At 33.9% G+C, this 19,696-nt stretch overlaps 4 protein-coding genes across 14 annotated transcripts in view; all 4 read left to right on the top strand.

The window, feature by feature from the left end:
• LOC123683444 (tight junction protein ZO-1) overlaps nucleotides 1-1,806 on the top strand; it is a 91,826-nt gene extending 90,020 nt beyond the window's left edge. For 3 of the 11 annotated variants that reach the window (XM_045622496.1, XM_045622497.1, XM_045622498.1), the window contains exons 21-22: nucleotides 185-226; nucleotides 1,266-1,794. In XM_045622496.1, the coding sequence (XP_045478452.1) occupies nucleotides 185-226; nucleotides 1,266-1,447 (224 nt within the window). In that variant the 3' untranslated portion in view covers nucleotides 1,448-1,794. Of the gene's footprint in view, nucleotides 1-184; nucleotides 233-1,265 lie in introns of those variants that run through there. The other 8 variants (XM_045622494.1, XM_045622495.1, XM_045622499.1 and 5 more) reach the window with 5 other exon arrangements.
• A 2,125-nt stretch (nucleotides 1,807-3,931) lies between these two features.
• Nucleotides 3,932-9,037, top strand: LOC123683442 (15-hydroxyprostaglandin dehydrogenase [NAD(+)]-like). Its single transcript, XM_045622489.1, has 5 exons — nucleotides 3,932-4,088; nucleotides 5,355-5,505; nucleotides 6,734-6,840; nucleotides 7,071-7,405; nucleotides 8,844-9,037. The coding sequence occupies exons 1-5, from the start codon at nucleotides 3,993-3,995 to the stop codon at nucleotides 8,974-8,976; spliced, it is 822 nt and encodes a 273-aa protein (XP_045478445.1). The 5' UTR covers nucleotides 3,932-3,992; the 3' UTR covers nucleotides 8,977-9,037.
• Nucleotides 9,038-10,163: 1,126 nt separating this feature from the next.
• On the top strand, nucleotides 10,164-11,071 carry LOC123683441 (probable Bax inhibitor 1). Its single transcript, XM_045622488.1, has one exon. It carries the CDS (start codon nucleotides 10,212-10,214, stop codon nucleotides 10,941-10,943), a length of 732 nt encoding a protein of 243 aa, XP_045478444.1. The 5' UTR covers nucleotides 10,164-10,211; the 3' UTR covers nucleotides 10,944-11,071.
• A 3,831-nt stretch (nucleotides 11,072-14,902) lies between these two features.
• On the top strand, nucleotides 14,903-17,501 carry LOC123683439 (15-hydroxyprostaglandin dehydrogenase [NAD(+)]-like). The gene is made up of 5 exons (XM_045622483.1): nucleotides 14,903-15,079; nucleotides 15,996-16,122; nucleotides 16,300-16,406; nucleotides 16,572-16,909; nucleotides 17,306-17,501. The coding sequence occupies exons 1-5, from the start codon at nucleotides 14,984-14,986 to the stop codon at nucleotides 17,430-17,432; spliced, it is 795 nt and encodes a 264-aa protein (XP_045478439.1). The 5' UTR covers nucleotides 14,903-14,983; the 3' UTR covers nucleotides 17,433-17,501.
• Nucleotides 17,502-19,696: the final 2,195 nt, after the last annotated feature.

Genomic DNA, 19,696 nt, shown 5'->3' with positions numbered 1-19,696 from the left:
GAAAATTTGTTGTAACATCGTAAAAACCAACCAAAAGTTGTGACAAAGACCGGCAGAGACTATATTAACACCCTAATCCATAGAGTTTTTAGTTGCATGTAGCATAATTTTTCTGTATATGGAATAAAACTATCATATAAATCACCGTATACATCTACGCTATATTATATTAATTTTTTTCCAGGTGAAACGATGTTATCTCCGTTAGTCATGTGTGGACCTCAAGGTAATCATTCAATTCTTTATTTTTTTTTCGTTGAACTCAAAATTATAGTTTTTTCTTCATTTTTACTTTTTGTCAGTGGTGATTCATTTCTCAGTCCGTTTATTTGACACATGTAATTTCTTTACGACTTGTCAATTACATACGTCATGCGTAAGATGTCTTACACACTGGTGTGCTCACTTACCATTGAAAAAACCTTAAGATTAATTGGTGACTTCTGAAGGGATCAGCCTTCTTGGATTTTAATGGCATTGGTCCCTTTTCACTTAATTTCAGCATCGTGTTTTATGGCGGCGCTCACGTCATCTTTCTGTCAATGTCGTTTGGACAATAAACTACTTCTGACAGAACAAAAAAAAATAATTAAATGATGCCGTCGATTGGTTAATTCTTTGTATAGCACCATCTCAAAGAAGCAAAGAGAAATGGGACAAAATTTAATCAGTGAACACACTAGTATTTTAGACATCTTAGCCATGCGACAATGTCAAAAATATTTTGTTATTTATAGAAACGAACTGGATCGGTCAAACTTACGATGATGTCAATTTGTGGTAAAATACGTGTGTAATATGAATAATATGTTTAGCGTTGTGCTGCGAATTTCATCATAAGGGACAATATGGAATTCTAACCTTAAACGAATTTCTATTTACCGAATCAAAGTATTCACAGTGTAATAGTTTTGAATTGAGAAATATACATAATATGATTAATAAAAAAATTGTTGAACAATTAATAAGATCAAACGCTTTTATATATGGCATTTAATTGTTTATATTTCACACTATGCTGTTTGAAATTGCATTTTGACAGCTTTAAATTTCAGTTTTTCCGATTGTGTTCTTATGCAAATTGAAATTATCTACTTTTTATGTGCTCATTAATCAACACTAATTGATTTGAGAGATTTGAAATATTAGTCGAATAATATATCAGATGAAGGTTTCCTTTGGACTCTATGCAGTCTATGCTATCCAGTCCAGTTGTCTCCATTGACTTTCAATGATATTAAAATATTTTCTTGAAATTATTTTAGGAACCGAATTCTTGAAGCCTGTGATTCTCAATATTCCCCATTATGCAAACACACTTCCAAGCCTTGGTATCACCCTCAAAGCAACAGATTCGGAACAAGATATTTGCACTGACTGGGATAATATTTTGTTGCCAAGCAACCACGCGGCAAACAGTGTTGCCGTCAAAGTTGACCATTTTTGATGTGTTTCAAAACATTTATACATTCTTAAAAGTGACATAAATTTTGTAGCCAAAATGACTTGAATTTTTCCTATGCCTGAAATTTTTTTTTAGTGTGTAGATCTGTATTTTTTTTATTAACAATAAGTGCAATGATGATTTGCAATAATAGTTAAGACGATTTTTATTGCTCAAATTTTATATGTATCTATAAACTATAGGTTCTTATAATTATTCTGAGATGATTTTTGTGAACTGAAATGATGTTCTATTGTGTGATTACCTTAAAAATCAAAATATCAGTGTGTTGTATATTGATAAGATATATTTTTTATAGTTGAATATAAAATGTAAAATATTTAATAAAGACAATTTTAGATTATTTAAAATTATTTTCTTTTTTGTAGTGCTTGAATTATTCCTTTCTTGAAATGGTTTTATTTTTTTTCTTGAGTACAGGACCGGTTGAAGAGTTAGGGGTGATACAGTGAGGCGACTGTCTCAGGCGCCTCTATTTGAGGGGCGGAACTTCGGCCAAGTTTGCTGGCCGCTTTTTCATCCTGGATTCTTAAAAACAACATAAGGTTGTTCCGTTCCACTAATTTTGTCAACATTCCCTGCAATAAAAATCTCTAAACAGCCTTTACTGAGCCGCCTCTATAACAAATAACACTTGGCGCCAAACCTATATGAACAGAATTCCCTATTACCCTCATTGCAAGAGGGATAAAATCATTATGTATTTCACAAAGACGAAAAACAACATTACCTTCACTTTCGAATTTGAAAGTTGATTTTTACACATTCAACATATGGAAAATTGGGAATCGTAATCCCAATTAGTTTTCGAAGCAATACTGAAACTTTGCATGCCCTACCGCTCTTTGTATCTTGTGGTGTGATAGGTAATCAATCTTCGATCGTACGCAGCGTAATCTGGATTGTGAAAATTACATTATTCATCGGCGTCGAAGAAATCCAGTAATAAAATGAGATACCTACATTGACAAAAACATAAGGTACTACACACAGACATACATTTTGTTTTATTTGATTTGACTTTTCTGCAATAGCAGGCACGTGAAGTATTATTATTATAAATTTATTGTAGGTGAAAATGCCAGAAAAAAGAAAGAAACCCACCGAAAACGGCTTAAGTAGAAAGGATTAGGAAAAACACTTTTTCAGCAGGGGCGCCGAAAAATTCATTGCTTCAGGCGCCAAATATACTCGGGCCTGTCCTGCTTGAGTATAAACATACTTGTTATGTATGGAGTATCATTTAGACTACAGTGCTCGTCTGGCCTTAGAACATTATTCTCTTAGTATTTTCAAAATACTTTTTTTCATAGGTCACTCCAAATTTCCGATAAACGTAGAGGAGCAAACTTTCAGTAAATAAAGTATCTTCCCGTTCAGCCGAAAGTTCTGTTTTTTATTCAATATTCACCTTATTTCGAACCGTTATTCATTTTTTAATTATTAAAGAAAATACTTTCATAAAGAACGTATTTATAACCAATTAATCAATGATATCAATAAGTACCTAACTTCAAAACAGTATTTAATTAGAGAGAATAAACAATAAGCAATAAACACCGTAGTACAAGTGTTCTTAAAGTAGGTACAAATGAAAATGAGATATTCCCCGGTTGTTTTTAAGAAGAAAAATTCCTAAAAACTTGGGCCCTCAAACGCTTTGTTTTCGAGATACAGGTGTTAAAGTTTAAATTAAAGTTAAATCAGTTCAAAGATGAATGGATGGACCTAATAGGGTGAATCATACTTTCTAAATATCGATCGAATGTGCTTGGTGGTTCTTAAATTATAATAAATTGAAAATATTGGTGAATACATAAGATATCCTATATCTCTCTCTACTATGAAGCAGGTAATGATATCTACTATACATATAAAGGTTTTTTCGACTCTTCGAGGGACGCTTTATCTTTATGTTTTATTAGGTTATATTAGGTATATGTTATCTGAGTGGGAAAAAGACTCATTTACTGTATTGATTGTTACAGAATTTTTTTTTCATTTAAATTTGGATTTTTATTCACATATACACATATTATGCCTTCCTTCAAATTCTCTTTGTGTTTATTCTATTATGCAGATGACGGTACATCAACAGAATTTCTGAATGTTCTCAATGTATCTATTAATGTATTGAGATGAATGCATTGGCATCCAAGAAAAAACAACCTTGTATGATTAGGAAATGATTGAGCAAAAATAGTGTTCGTAAAAGAAAACTTTGAAATAAAAAAAGTCTCAATTCAAAAATAAGGTTTCTTTTCTTTGAATAAATTCAATTCATCAAATATAGTAGAGAAAACTGAAAAATTGCAATCTCTTGGGATGACAAAAATGACCACACTATGTGTATCTAATGTTTATATTCAATATTTGATGAATCAATAAATTCGGCCAAATAGAGAGATTAAACTCGACCTCTGTTCTTCTATAATTAATATGTCAATGAGTCATGATTGCTTTTTCCATCAAAAATAATATTGTCATCATATCTGAACATTATAAAAGTTAAACTTAGGTCAGCCAGATGTTTGAACTTGAGGGAAAAGTGGCTTTAGTGACAGGAGGCGCTTCTGGTATTGGTCTTGAAATAGCCAAACGATTATTGGCAGAACGTGCAAATGTAAGTATTATAATATTCAATAAATAATAAAAAAAAAAATACAGGGGGTGCCATTTGAAATAAGCCCGATTTTAACGTTTGAATGAGTCTTCAATGGATCGTCTTATTTTGAACACCCAGTATAGAGTTTTCAATGATTACCAAAACTGAATCTAAGCAAAAACATAGTATTCGTAATTATCGTTTTACATCCAAGTGCAAATTTTCATCTAGATCGAAATCAATAGAAACCCAAAATTTCAAACTCGCCTGTTATAAGTGAAAATAATATATTGGAGTATTTATAAATGAATAATAATCAAAATAAATATGTAATTGTAAAATCGTAGTTGCCCTTGAAATACTCTTGATTGAGTTTTAACGTTTTGAAACAGAATTATTTGGAATGCAATTTAATATGCTTGGGATATTCTCAAGGTAATAAGTGCTCTCAAATAAAATCTATATGCACGTATTATAGTTATTTTCCTAACAAGTGTGGAAAGTGATACTTTTCCGCAAGACACGGGCGTAGCTAGGTTTCAGTTTTGGGGGGGGGGTTTAAGACAAAGGCGTATACAGAAAGGATAATGGGAGAAATAAGAATTTTTTTCATAGAAATAAATGAGTGTTTGTATTGTGCCTGCATGTACATGATATAGCAAAAATATCAAACTAGTTCTCAATATATGCCACTGGTTCAAGAAAATAAAGCGAATAGAAGTGCTTGACATAACCATAATCATATTTATTATAAAATATATATTTAACCATATAAAAAAACAAAAAAGAACAAGTACAACAGTCTTCTGTTTTTCTTTTTAAACATATCAACTTCATGAGAGCAAACCCATTCAGACTATTTTCACTAGTTTTATTTCTCAAGTATGTTTTGAGAAGAAGAGCATTTTCACTTTTTGAAATTTAGTTTATTTATTTACATCGATTCCTATGAACCCCCAAAACCCCCCCTGGCTACGCCCGTGCCGCAAGAGACCAAACGACGAGAAGCGGAGTTCGGTCAAGCTGTCGAGTGCGGAAAATGCACTTTCCACATGAGTTAGGAACAATATTTTTCCTACTAGCTTAAATGAAACACTTTCACGGAGAGTTTTCGTCTTGATTGCGATTGACGTTTGAAGAAATTATTTATTATGCGTGCGCAAAAAACCGCATTTTGGAACCGAATTTGGAAAAGTACTACTTTCCGAACGTCAATGCGTGTTGAAAGTAATATATTCGAAACACTAGTAGGAAATTTTTTTTACATATGATATTCTGTTCCAGCATAAAGAGGCTACTGGGCTTCGGGGGGTAACAATTGCTGATGTCGACCAGGAAACTGGAGAAAAAGTTGTCGATGAACTGAAGAGAGAATTCGGCAGCCATAGAGTTATATTCGTGAAAACTGATGTGTCTGACAAGCAATCTTTTCAAGGTAAACTTATGCTAGAGATGAAAATATTATGCGTTTTCACTCCCCCTACAGAAAATGACGAAAATTTACGCCAAGTATATGTACCTAACTGTATATTTAAGCTCTCGCATAACTATGCGATTTACTTCACTGTGAACAGATAGCACGATCAACAACCAATACGGTTGCATCTGTTAATTATATTGCACGGCGAATAACCAATAAGATGTGAACTACTGTTGAGATGTCAAAGATGTACTACGCACTGAAAGCCAATTGTCGTAAATGTCGATAAAATCATGGACATTGTGGAGTCCGATCGTCATATAAGCCCTGTTTCGATGACCAAGTGCTAAAGATTGCACAAAAAATCGTTTGGAACCATTTGCATAAAGCTGGTCGCAAGAGGAAGCTCGATATATGGGTAGCGCATAAGTCTACGCAAAAAACCTCATGAACCGAATCTCCATCAGCGAATCGCTGCTGAAACGCAACAAAATCGACCCATTTTTGAAACGGTTGGCGACTTACGACAACGTCAAGCGAAAACGGTAGTGGTCGAAACGCGGTGAGGCGGCGGAAAAGGCGGCCAAGATATGATTAAAGGCCAGGAAGGTTTTGCTGTGTGTTTGGTAAGCATTTGCAGGGAATCATCTACAATGAGCTGCTCTTCTACGTCGCAACTGTTAACTCGGAACTGTACTGTCAACAAATGGACCGTCTGAAGGAAACAATCGCCCAGAAGCGGCCAGCTTTGGCCAATAGGATAGGAATTGGACATCTGGTCAACGCCAGGCCACACCATTGATGGTAATTTGCCAGAAGCTCCGGGATCTTGGTTGGAACGTTCTTATGCATCCACCTTATAGTCTGGATCTGGCACCAAGTGATTACCATCTGTTCCTGTCCATGGCGAATAATTTTGTTGGCGATAAATGCATTTCAATAGAGGCTTGTTAAAATCGACTGTCCCAATTTTTTACCAATAGGGACGAGGGCTTCTATGATGATACCTTCAAAATAGCAACAAGTTATCAAAAAAAAATAGCGCATATTTAACTTAAATTGTTAATTGATCATTTGCCTCGTCCTTCACTAGAGGAATGATTACTTTAACTTTGCGACTCACCCTGCATAAATATACATATACGCTTAGTTCACATCACTATGTGGATATTAGGTACCTACTTACATAATAAATACGCACCTTGATACGCACTCAACATTAACAAGACATATTTGATTTTAGATGCTTTCGCAGCCACTGTGGGATCTTTCGACAACATTGATATTCTTGTTAATAATGCTGGAATATTCAATGATTGTAATTACGACAAAGAAATTGATGTCAATTTCGTGAGTATGTTATATAATACTTTCATTAAAGGAGGATTTAAGTATTTCTGGAACAGTTTAGTAGTTGGGGAAATATCTAAAGACAGTTTTCTCTAGTTGAATTTCACTTCATCCTCAGTTTCCCATTTCAGTTATTATTACTACTACTACTGCTCATTTCTATTTGAGATACTGTCGATGCTAATCCCCACCCTATTGTTGAAAATAGTAATTTTCATTTTTTTTCTTAGAAAGGGGTTGTTCATGGGATCACCCTTGGCCTGCAGTACTTCTCTGAATTCAAATCGGGAACTGAAGCAGTTATAATGAATACTGCTTCGATAACTGGCACAAAGGTTTATCCATCAATGCCTATTTATGGCTCCACAAAGAGTGCAGTTGTGAGCTTAACAATGGCATTTGGTGATGAAATTCATTACGACAGAACGAAAGTGAGGATTGTGGCTATAGCTCCTGGTTTCACCAAAACAAATATTTCTCTTTACTCTGATTTGGAGCATTTATATCTAGATGAAGATTTTGGTCAAATATTTAAGAATGAAATAGATTCACACAAAATACAGCCGTAAGTTTTACTTTTAGTTTGTTTATCTTTGAGTTTTATAATGAATATAGATTAAAGCCGCTTTCAAATTGCACAAATGTGTGAAACTCAGAGGTTAGTCAGTTTAGGGACCTTGTACCGTGTTTTCATCTATCGTCCATTTGATGATCTAATTCATTTTGGTCAAGTGCATCCGAACCAAATGCATTTATACAAAGAACAGAACAAAACAGAAGTTCCACTTTTGTAACCATTTTGGCTTTCAGAATTAATATAGCTACCTTAAAAACACATTAAAGTTAGCATCAGAACTTGGCCAATGTTGGAGTGTTGTAGTATTAAGTACCATATACCGTCCATGAGGATCTAGGTAATATAAAACTTAAAAAAAAATATCAAAAATTTGACAACTTTGTGTTCATCCCCTTCACAATAATATATATTTATTATACATTTGTTTTATTTTTATCTTGAATTCAATTCCAATTCTAAAAAAGACAAAATTCTCGAGTTACTGAGCATCGAATTTTGGACACCCTGTACGTTTCAAATTCTGATTATATATGTTTTTGATGAAATTTTGTTTTTCATTTGAGTCCTTTATTTTTGTTCAGTTATTTCTTTGTCATAACAAGATGTAGGTACCACATAGGGATTCATCAAGCCAAGTAGCTTGTCGTTTTAACCAACTACTTGACTTGAAAATCAAGTTCGTTAAAAATTACATACCTACTTGAGCTTGGCTTGACTTGATTTTAGATATTTATTGCTTGACTCGATATTACTTGAGCTTAGACTAAATAAGGGGATTCCTCGAGCGCCGAGAGACTTAAGATTTCGCCAGTGTGACAATATTAGTAGTATTCCCACATTTCTGTTGGTAGATTTTGATAGTTTCAGAAATATCTTTCCAAACTTGGCCAAGGGCTTTTTATCAATGCAGCGTCTTCAGCTCTTGAAAGACAATTTTCCAGAGCTGCTCTCACAGTTACAAAAACCCGTATTAGTAGGTTAGGCGACAAATCCTGTGTCTTATATCCTGGAGGGAAAATTATGAAAACAAACTAAGCCTAGAGGTTTGTCATATTGAGAAAATATTTTTTTATTATTTTTTATTTTGTTATGATTTATAGTGATTTAATTCATGTTTCTATTTCAAAGAAGTTGATATTTTCGGTTCTTTTAAACAATGAGTTTAATAAATAAAAATATTTGCAAGGTTCCTTCTCATTCCATAATTTTTTATTGATGTGATACTACACAATAAAACTGCTAAAAATCAAGTAGCTTGAAATGATTCAAGTTCTTGATAAATAAATACTTGACTCGACTTGAGATTGAGAAACTACTACTTGACTTGAGCTTGACTTGAAATCAAGTCAAGCTCAAGTCAAGCCGTGAATCCCTAGTACCACATACTAGTTATTATATGAGTTTGTAATTTTTAAATATGTTTCAGGGTTGAAATTGTTGGAGAAAATGTCATAAAGATAATTAAGGAGAAACCATCAGGAACTGTTTGGATATCTGAAGAAGAAAAAGACATTTTCGAATATATTCCTTCAAGGTCTACATTCAAATCTTCTTGTTAAAACAATCTCATTCTTGTTAGCTATGTAACTGTGAACTCATTAAATATTTTTTTGAAACTTTTTCTTGTTTTTGATAAAAAGGTCAGTTATTTATGAATCCCTTACAAACACCATCGAGATCTAGACTTGACATGAAAAGTTAGAAGTACAGAAAAAAAAAGAAAAAAAAAACAGAAAAATATAGCACAGGCCTTATGTTTTGCACTGAACAAATCTATTCCGACTTTCAAATATTTCATTAGTAACTATGTATCATCATTTTGCATTATGCTATCCACACGAAATTTTGCACGGAGCTTGAAATGATTATTCTATACAGGGTGATTCTTTGACCTAGGTACGCAAAATCTCAAATAGATCATGTAATCTCGGACATATAGGGTATGTATTTTTTCATATTCGTTGGAATCGAATTTGAAATCACTGATATACATATTGAGTTTTTCTTTTCCAATATTTTTTTTGAATTTTGTATGCTCCTGATGATGATGTAAATCAGTACGAAATTTCAAATATAGTTTGTAATTTTTATTTTAAATGAATTCACAAATTCTCAAGACTATCGGTTTCGTGGTCATGTAAGTTAAATTTTTTTATTACATATATGATTCAATTTGAAGACAAACCTGTGAACTAGAAGGTAAATTATAGACAATGTTCATGCACACTAACAGATGTGGATAAAAGGGCAAACGAAATAAACATAATAAAAATTAAAATGACATAAAAAATATTTTCGATGGATCTGGTTAAGCTACAAATACAATTTAAAAAAAAACTTGAATACAATTTTGAGCCAATTGATTCCTTGGAGACCACATAACAGTATATAGAATTACACGCATCGTCAAAAGTCTTGGCTCACACTATCAACTCTCAATTTGTTGAATGTAACATAAAAATTTTTTGTGTGTGAAATCTTCACTATATTATCACTTAAAGGAAAACAATAAACCAGGAAAAATGTTTCTTGTTCGGGAGAATACAGTTGTATTCGTTGTATTCATATTTTCTGCTAATAACGAGAGTTGTTATATTGAGAATATTTTCATTGATCATCTCTTGTTCTTAAAAAAAAAGAAGAAAACGTTGATATGTATTTACACATAATATTCTATAATATTATTCTAAATGCATAGAAGTGGATGTGACCTAATTCAAGGCACTTTTGAAGTCTAAGTGACAACCAAGAAAGTCAAAAATGTCACAAACACCTCTAAATTCCTGTTAAATGAATGGAGCCATCGGTAGAACACCTGAAAAATGTTTACGTTTGCCTTGCAGTATCAATCCTCTCAGCAGCAGTAGGACTATTATCCATTGGCTCATTACTTAAGAACCTACTCTCCATAGCTCTCCTATCAACTGGGGGAAGCACTTTGTTCTTCCTTTTGGTACTCATATTACCCGATATACCCGACAAGAACAGATCCCTGAGGTTCTCCTTCCTCCTGGGCTTCGCAGGATTTTCTGGCATCGGCCTGACGAACATCTTCAGGAGTGTCATGCAGTATGATCCAATTTTGTCAATAACAGCACTTCTGGAAACTTGTCTGATATTCAGTTCGTTGTCAGCTTGTGCAATTTTTTCAGAAAGAGGTCGGTGGCTCTTCCTTGGGATACCCTTGACAGTGCTACTCTTCACCTTGATTATCGTGTCATTCGCCAACGTTGTTGATGAATCCAAAGCAGTTTCCAGAGCTATAGTTTATCTGAGTCTTTTTGCGATGTGCGGGCTTGTACTTTATGATACCCAGGTTATCATTGAAAGATACAATAATAAGGATGCTGATTTCATTGGACAGACCATGAACGTTTTCACCGATTTTATTGGAATTTATCGGAGACTTCTGATTATAGGAGTAGATAATAAATTGCGAGAAACCTCAGAAGACTCAGATGAAGATGAAGAATTTTTATTTGGTTTATTCTCTTCAACTGCTGCTCCTATGCATGCCCTTTTATGAGAATTTCGTGCAGGGCAACAAATAACTATACGAATAAAGAATTTAACAACTCTAAATTGTCTAAAGGAAACAAACATTGTTATTCACTGTTACCCAATCAAGCTAAAATAATTAAAATCGTGGTAGTAGCCTGTGTGTCTGTCCTTGTAGAACCTTTTAATAGGTGTTTTTTAAGAGCTTAGAACTGAATAATAAAACAGGACAGAAATATTGTAGGAATTAAATTTTTCATTATAATCTGATAGATATGTATATACATGGTGATTCACCGCGATGGCTTATCATGAGTTTATGTAAAACTGATTATAATTTTGTGCTGAAAATTTTCATGTTAGAGTTTGAGACAATGATCTTTCTCGCTAAAATATTTTCAGAACTCTACAACTTCCGGTTATATCGTAAATAGTCAAACGGACTACTACTTCCTTATTTCAAATGGCACACCCAGTATATAGCTTTTTTTATGACAATTTCAGCTATATGCCATACCTTGGGTAAAAACTCAACATTCATCAGTAATGGGACAAAAAAATGTTGACGACGAGGACTCATATTTCTTGAATATTTCTGCAGAACGAATGCCATAAAATTATCTACCAGATTAAAATAATAAAAATCAATTCCAATAATATTATTATTTGAAGTTCTCAAGCTTTTAAAGAACACCCATTAGTTCATTAATTTCTATTTATTATTTTGAAGCATAAATTTTTCTAAAAACTCCTATCTAAATGGGAATTGAACTTTAGAATGAGAGGTCTAGGACGTTTCTCGTTGAAATCTCTTTCACCCAACCTATAGCATGCATTCATTCTTAAATTCTTCAGTTGATCTAAGTCTTAATTGCCTCATTTTCATTGGCCATCTTACGATTTACTTATTTTTCAGGCACTCGATATCAATCATTTGCTCTTCTCATTTTTGTAGTTTAATTATTATTATCTGAATCACCTCGTTAACTAGTTCAATCAGACCATCAAAGTCTACATGAAAACCTTATCAGAAAAAAAACATTGCTTGATTTAATCTTTTTATTCTTCGCTATTAGAATCATTTCAGCTATTATTTTTATTCTGAAGCCATCAGGTGTATTTTTATAGAAACGTCGATAAGCACGAGAATTTGAAATTCAGATATAACAACATAAACATTACTACTAACATAAACACGTTTACTTGTTTTGCAGTAGGTATATTATTATGCAATATATTATAGAATTTAAAAGATGAAATAAATATGTATGATTTGATATAATCAATAGGCCATCGCTTTTTACTGGAATAATTACTAATTATGATAAGAGCGATGTTGGTTACCATCGTGGGTTATTCCACCACGGTAAATATAGTTATATTTTCACATGCTGTTGAAATAAGTGATCAACTGTTCGGATGAAGAAACAAGGTGATAAATTCCAAAAATTTCACTTCAAAAGGACAAGTTTCACGGAAATGGGACTATCTTTGTCGCTCCTCAAGAAATTTTTTATTTGTCTCTGTGGATCAAAATCTGCGGCAAAGAATTGTGATTAAACAATTCGAAGAATTGATGAAATGACTACCTGCATGAATTTTTTCTACAAGATCAATGATTGTAATAGCGTTTACTCAAATGCTCCACAATTTTTTTTTTAATTTGAAAATACCCTGCTAAGAAAATGTATTAGCAAAAATGGAAGCATTGATACAATAACTATATTTAATAATGTTTTTCGATTTATTGAGAAAGCTCTAGAATGCCATCTCCAAGGAAATTTGTTTCGTTATTTGAAAATATCCGACCAAGAAAATTGATGAATAAAATATTTGTTCATATTTATTCTTGAAGCTGGCGATGTAGAGCTTCCCCAGTAAAGTGGAAAAATTTATTTACATAGTTATTATATCAATGCATTCATTTAACTCTTCAAATTCTTGGCTAGATGATATCAACTTCAATTTCAACGGCATAGGAATAACTGTTCATGTAGATTTTTGGAGCAAACGCAAATTCAACTAAGAAATTCATTCAAATACTCATTTTTTGAATTATAAGATTAGGGAAAATTCTTGGCTTTTCATTGTGAAGTTTCATTGTTCGCCTATTTTCTTTTAATTGAAAATCGGTTTCCAAGATTTCAAGAAATCAACATTTTATTATCATAACACTAACTAATTCCTACATAATTCGCAAGTAAACATTTTCATTTTACTACTGATACTTGCACAGGCTCAATGGCTTCCCATTCTCTGATAAAAATGACGATCCAGCTTGCATCTACTGAAATTCATTATTTTCGGCGTCTTCTCCTCGAGAACCATGGATTCGTTGCATGCAATGTTTGAAATGTTTGTTCGTAACTTCTGCTGCTGCTAAATATATACAGGGTGGCCATTTGAAAACGAAACAGACGAGATTACAGACGAAATAAAGTTTTTCGATAGAAATGCTCGGACAGGTCGATTTCTGTTTCGAGGGGGACAACTTAAGATGTAGGTTACGGACGCATAGCGCTTCAACCCTTGCTGCTACAACCCCCACCCCCAATTTTTGAATAGGGAAGATGGGGTGAGTGATACCTCAATTTAAAGGTATTTTTATACTGATTTCAGCACAGTAGTTGTTTTTTCATTTTATGCATTAGTTGTCGAAATATTCATGCGTTAGTTAGTTAGGAAGGAAGCCACAGTCATGCTTGTTTTGAAGCTCAAAATGTCGATTTTTCACAAAACACTACAAGTGCCATGAAAACACTACTTCATTTTCAAATACTTAGTTAAGAATATTTCGAGAACTAATGCATAAAATGAAAAAACAATTACTGTGCTGAAATCAGTATAAAAATACCTTTCAAATGAGGTATCACTCACCCCTATTCCCTATTCAAAATTTGGGGGTGAGGGTTGTAGTAGCAAGGGTTGAAGCGCTATGCGTCCGTAACCTACATCTTAAGTTGTCCCCCTCGAAACAGAAATCGACCTGTCCGAGCATTTCTATCGAAAAACTTTATTTCGTCTGTAATCTCGTCTGTTTCGTTTTCAAATGGCCACCCTGCATGTAGTAATACATATCAAACTTCTCTAGAAAACAAATTTAGAAAATATATGTCGTGAACATATTATGATATTCGATTGAAGATCTGTAGTATTGGCCTATATGTTCTCAATGAAAACCGCAACAAGAATAAAGTAACGAATTTCGTTAGTATTTGTTGTCAAAGAAACGGCCTGAAACGGTCCCTCCACTGTTTCACCTTGTAGGGAATCCATCGATTCCCTCAAAAATATTCGAGTTAAGTTAAATTTCGAACCAAAATGCTAAAACGGTGTATGAACTCGGAATGATCAAACCCACACCCCTAAGGAATCTGTAGAAAGGCTTTGCTGACGGTCGAATGGAAAACGGCCTGAATGCCCATAAAAATCGGCATTTCAGGGCGAATAATTCAATGGAGTTCAGACCAGACTACGAGAAACTACATCTACAACATATGTGCAACACTTGCACCGACGACAAGAAGATTAAAGATTTTCACATCTGTTCCCGAGACCCGCGAAAAAGTACCTGCAACGACCCAAGTGAGTAGCGACCCTAAAAAACGATTAGATATAAATATCATCTTCTTCACAAATTTTTAGTGGATTGGAAATAAATTGAATAAGTGTTTTTATCCCGTTCTTTTATGTACCTAATTTGTCCTTGGCCGTGACCTAATTTAGTTACAGTATGAAGACTACAACCCACAACCTGTTTATTCATTTTTTTGAATAAAATTTCAATCCATTACAACCAGTCGAACATTTCTGTCAAGTTTGGTCAAAAAATTGAAACGTCTTCGTGGAGTTGCATTTTTATGTCACAAAGTCTAAATTAACCTGCAGTGATATGGCAGGAAGGGTATCAACCGTGGTGGAATAACCCACGCTTGGATCTGTCCGGCTAAGGGCAAACCTAGACTATATAAACATGTCTATGGAGCTAACATCACTGCGGTTATAAAAAGAATATAATCATAAGCCTGTACCGCATTCAACATTATAAGAGTTATTTGGGTCAGCAAGATGTTTGAAATAAAGGGAAAAGTGGCTTTAGTGACAGGCGGAGCTTCTGGTATTGGTCTTGATATAGTCAAACGATTGTTGGGAGAAGGTGCAAAAGTAAGTACTTTATCATTAATCTGAAAAATGATTTGTCAACATAATAGGAACTAACAAATCAATGAATTTATCATATAGGAAGGGGAAGCTCTAGGTGCACTACCAATTCCAACCACTTTTGTAAACAGGGCACACGAAATTAGAGATATTTCTTCTTAAAAATCACTGATTTTCATGGAGTTTTCACATAATTATTTTTGACCATATTTCTCTAAAAATATACCTATTGACAGACCACGAGCATATTACATGGTGGTATTTCCTCTTAAGAAGTTACTAGAGTTCAATCGAATGATGCTGCATTCCTCGTTTAATAGAAATATAAATCGAAATTGAATTCAATAACCCAATTTCGGTGTACATACTTTCTGATGCAAACAAAGTAGCTACAAGACCTTCTCACTGTGCTTGCAAGAAGATGATGAGCTGGAGAAATCAACCTCACCATATCGCAAAACTTTTAATGATATCTTGATGTTCTATCTACCAGATTTTAAATGGCTCATTGGAGCCAAAAGTTCTTCTCGAGGTATATCTTTTCAAACTCCGAGTATAGCAATGAGGACAAGCAACTTGTTTTACCTCCGAAGGAGAAAAACTGTTGCTGTACTGAATTCTCCTCTGCATCGTATGCAAATAGAAACATCCATGTTTGGAGAGTTGTGTATTTCATTTTTTGACAGTTCAAGAACAATTAGGCAGAAAAATGAAAAAAAAAATCATTTTTGTACCGATGAAGACAAAGTAAAAATTCCTCGAAATATTTGATTTCACAAAATATTGTTTATAATATTTTGTGAATACCTTTACACCTATGTGTATTCCTTTGTGAATAAATAAAAAAATAATCAGATGATTCTACCTCAAAAAACTAGCATAAAACGATGTTCATTATTATTGTCAGATTTGATTTTAGGGAGTTTCAATCGCTGATATCAACCAGGAAATTGGAAAAAAAGTTTGCAATGAACTACAGAAAAAATTCGGCAGCAATAAAGTTATATTCGTGAAAACTGATGTGTCCGACAAGAAATCTTTCGAAGGTAAGCTCAAGGTGATTGTTAAAGAAAAATATTCACCAGTAAATTTTATGTCCTTGTCGTGATGGATTTTTTCAAACAAACAAAAAAATATTACCCTTCGTTAACATCACTTTGATGATTAACTTGTGTTATGATATCAATTTTCTCGATATTAACACCGATGTGTATATCTTCCAGATGCTTTCCAAACCACTGTGGAATATTTCAAGAATATTGATATTCTTGTTAATAATGCTGGAATATTCAATGATGTTAATTACGACAAAGAAATTGATGTCAATTTTGTGAGTATGTTGTGGTATCGGTAGATATCTATTTGTGAAAAAGGAGGTTTTTCCTGCTATAAAAACATGAATTTAGATTATAATAAAGATCTGTTGTCAAATTTTGCTTCATTCTTTCTTTCTCTTCTCAGTTATAAATATAAGTGCTAATTTTTTATTTTTCAGAAAGGAGTCGCTCATGGGATCACTCTCGGTATTCAGAAATTCATCCCTCAATATAAATCGGGATCTGAAGGAGTTATAATGAATACTGCTTCGTCAACAGGTACAACAATTTACCCAGGTGCGCCCATTTATGGTGCTACAAAAAGTGCAGTTGTAAGTTTAACAATGGCATTTGGTGATGAAGTTCATTACAACAGAACCAAGGTGAGAGTTGTGGCTGTTGCTCCCGGTTTAACCACAACAAATATTTTTCCGAACGCTGGATTGATGTCTGTTTGTCTAAATGAAGATTTTGGTCAAATATTCAAGGAACAAATCGATTCATACAAAGAACAACCGTAAGTTCTACTTTTAGTTTGTTACCTACTCTTTGAGTTTTAAACTTAATATAAATCAAAGAAGCTGTAAATTTACACAAAGGTGTGGAATTCAGAGGTTAGTCAGTTTCGAGACGTTGTAGCTTGAAATTCCATCTATCGTCTATTTGACGATCTAATATATTTTCCAATAGAAAATCCAAAACTCTGAGCAGCTAACTACTAATATTACAAATTTTTCACCATCAGAGGATTTGTAACGTTACTCATTCTGATTCTTCATTTTATGGTTTTGAAAAAATGTCTTTTTTAATTTGATTCCATTTTTTTTGAGCCAAATTTGTTATTATCTATGACTGATAGGATTAACCAAAAGATGGTTTTTCTGATGATTTTAAATTCTAGATTATGTTTTAGGGCTGAAATTGTTGGAAAAAATGTCATGAAGATAATTAAGGAGAAACCATCAGGAACTGTTTGGATATCTGAAGATGGAGAAGATATTTTCGAATATATTCCATCAAGACCTACATATAAACCATGAGGTTAAAAAAATCTCATTCTTGTTATCTATTCTGTATCTATGAATTAATTGAATATTTTGTTGAGCCTTGATGTTGTTTTAGTTTTTGACAGATTTGGTTCTTTTTTCCTTCAATCCTCAAAGGTGTAGCATGCTAACTTGAAATCTTCAAAATTGATGTGATCTAAATTTTATGGAATTCCTGGAAAACAAATCATAAATGTGGGATATTCTACACAATTGAGTTTTCTGATTGGATTAAGTTTTCTAATTGGAAATATTAATTTTTGTACCCTATAATCTTGAAAAACCCAAATTGGGAATATACAATTATATAATTTTTTTTTGATATTTTGTACATTTCCAACGTCACTTTAGGAGTGAAGAAAATTTATGAACACTAAAAAGGGTGTTTCTTCAATTTTTTCCTTGCAATTGCGATTGAGAGCTTCCAAAATGGTTTTGTCTCTAAAAGTAGATCAAGGACGCGATGAATCAATCATAAGAGCTGCATTTCTGGTTCTGAGTTTGAGAAAACTGGTAGAATTTTCGAGCCGTATTATTATACAGGGTGGGTAAAATTAGTTGTCTAGTGGGGGGAGAGAATTGTCGAATCTAGAAGAAAACAAATGATAAAGCTATTTTTTTCTGGTTCTTTGGCGAGTATTTTTCGAGCCAAATATCGTAGGTGCGTAGGACGTATTACGTCCCAAGAAGGGACCCTCTCACTCTATGGTGGATATGTGACTCTGCTGCAACGCGGCAACTCTCATAAACCCGCCGAGACGACACTAGAGTGTGGCGCGACGCTCATAACTCCACCTATCGGACAGACAGAGTCACTACAGTTCTGACAACGATATTAACATGAACTTTTGCAGGAAGCTCGAAATTGTTAGACGCCATATTTCATCTGATCTGATGTCAATCGGATACAAGCCTTTTTTTATTCTGCTCAAAATTTCTATGACTCGGATGACGTTTCCAGATGAAATTTCGCACAAAGCTTGCAATGGTTATTCTTAGTAAACACGCGAAATTTCAACTTGATCAATTTCATAATGACGGAAAATTTTCAAAATGACGGTATTTTTTATTTTTTTGCAAGGCAAGGGTGTTTTTTTTCGAGGTATATAACTTTAAGTTGGCATTACTGTTCAAGATGGCGACCGATTTAACAGCTGTCAAGTGATTTATTCTCAGTTTAGTTTGGCAATTCATCATGAATAGACTCACGCCTGAACAACGCTTGCAAATAGTGCAATTTTATTTCGAAAATAATGGTTCTGTGCGGAATACGTATCGCGCACTACGTCCATTTTATCTTCGACAAAATCGTCCATCAGAGCAGTTAATTCGATTAACCATGGAACGTTTTCGCACCACGTTTACTTTTATTGATAACTCGCATCTGTACGGTGCGTACAGAAGAAGCTATTGCTGCTGTAGAGCGTAGCATTGAGGAAGACCCGAATGAGTCTATCCGCCATCGAGCACAGGAATTGGATCTGTGTCTATCCACTTTATGGAAGATTTTGCGGAAGGATCTTGGATTGCGTGCTTACAAAATCCAACTCGTGCAAGAATTGAAGCCAAACGATCATCAAGTAAGGCGTAGATTCGTCGAATGGGCCCAAAATGAGATTGCCGTTGTTCCCGATTTTCATAAGCGAATTTTGTTTAGCGATGAAGCGCACTTCTGGTTGGATGGCTACGTCAACAAACAAAACTGCCGCATTTGGAGTGAAGCTAATCCTCAAGTGTAGGTCGAAATACCGTTACATCCAGAAAAACTGACTGTTTGGTGTGCTTTATGGACTGGTGGAATCATTGGTCCGTACTTTTTCAAAAACGATGATGGCCAGAACGTAACAGTCAATGGTGATCGGTATAGAGCCATGATTACTAACTTTTTCATTCCTGAATTGAACAACCATGATATCCAGGAGCTGTGGTTCCAACAAGGCGCAACATGTCACACAGCTCGTGCCACAATCGATTTATTGAAAGACACGTTTGGTGACCGCCTAATTTCGCGTTTTGGATCTGTCAATTGGCCTCCAAGATCTTGTGATCTTGGACGTCCAGATTGGACTACATCCGAGCCAGCCGTGGCGGTCATATGCCAGAAATCATATTTAAAATGTAATGCCACAAGATCATCTTGCGGATGAATAAAATTCATGTCAATCGAATAATCCATCGTTGTTTCATTGCAATTTAAAGTTATACAGCTTTAAAAAAAACACCCTTTAGATTTCAATCGATTGAATCCAGTGGGTCAC

This window comes from Harmonia axyridis, chromosome 6 (assembly GCF_914767665.1).
Source record: "Harmonia axyridis chromosome 6, icHarAxyr1.1, whole genome shotgun sequence".
Classification (NCBI taxonomy): domain Eukaryota; kingdom Metazoa; phylum Arthropoda; class Insecta; order Coleoptera; family Coccinellidae; genus Harmonia; species Harmonia axyridis.
This window is presented reverse-complemented; position numbering and strand designations above follow the sequence as displayed.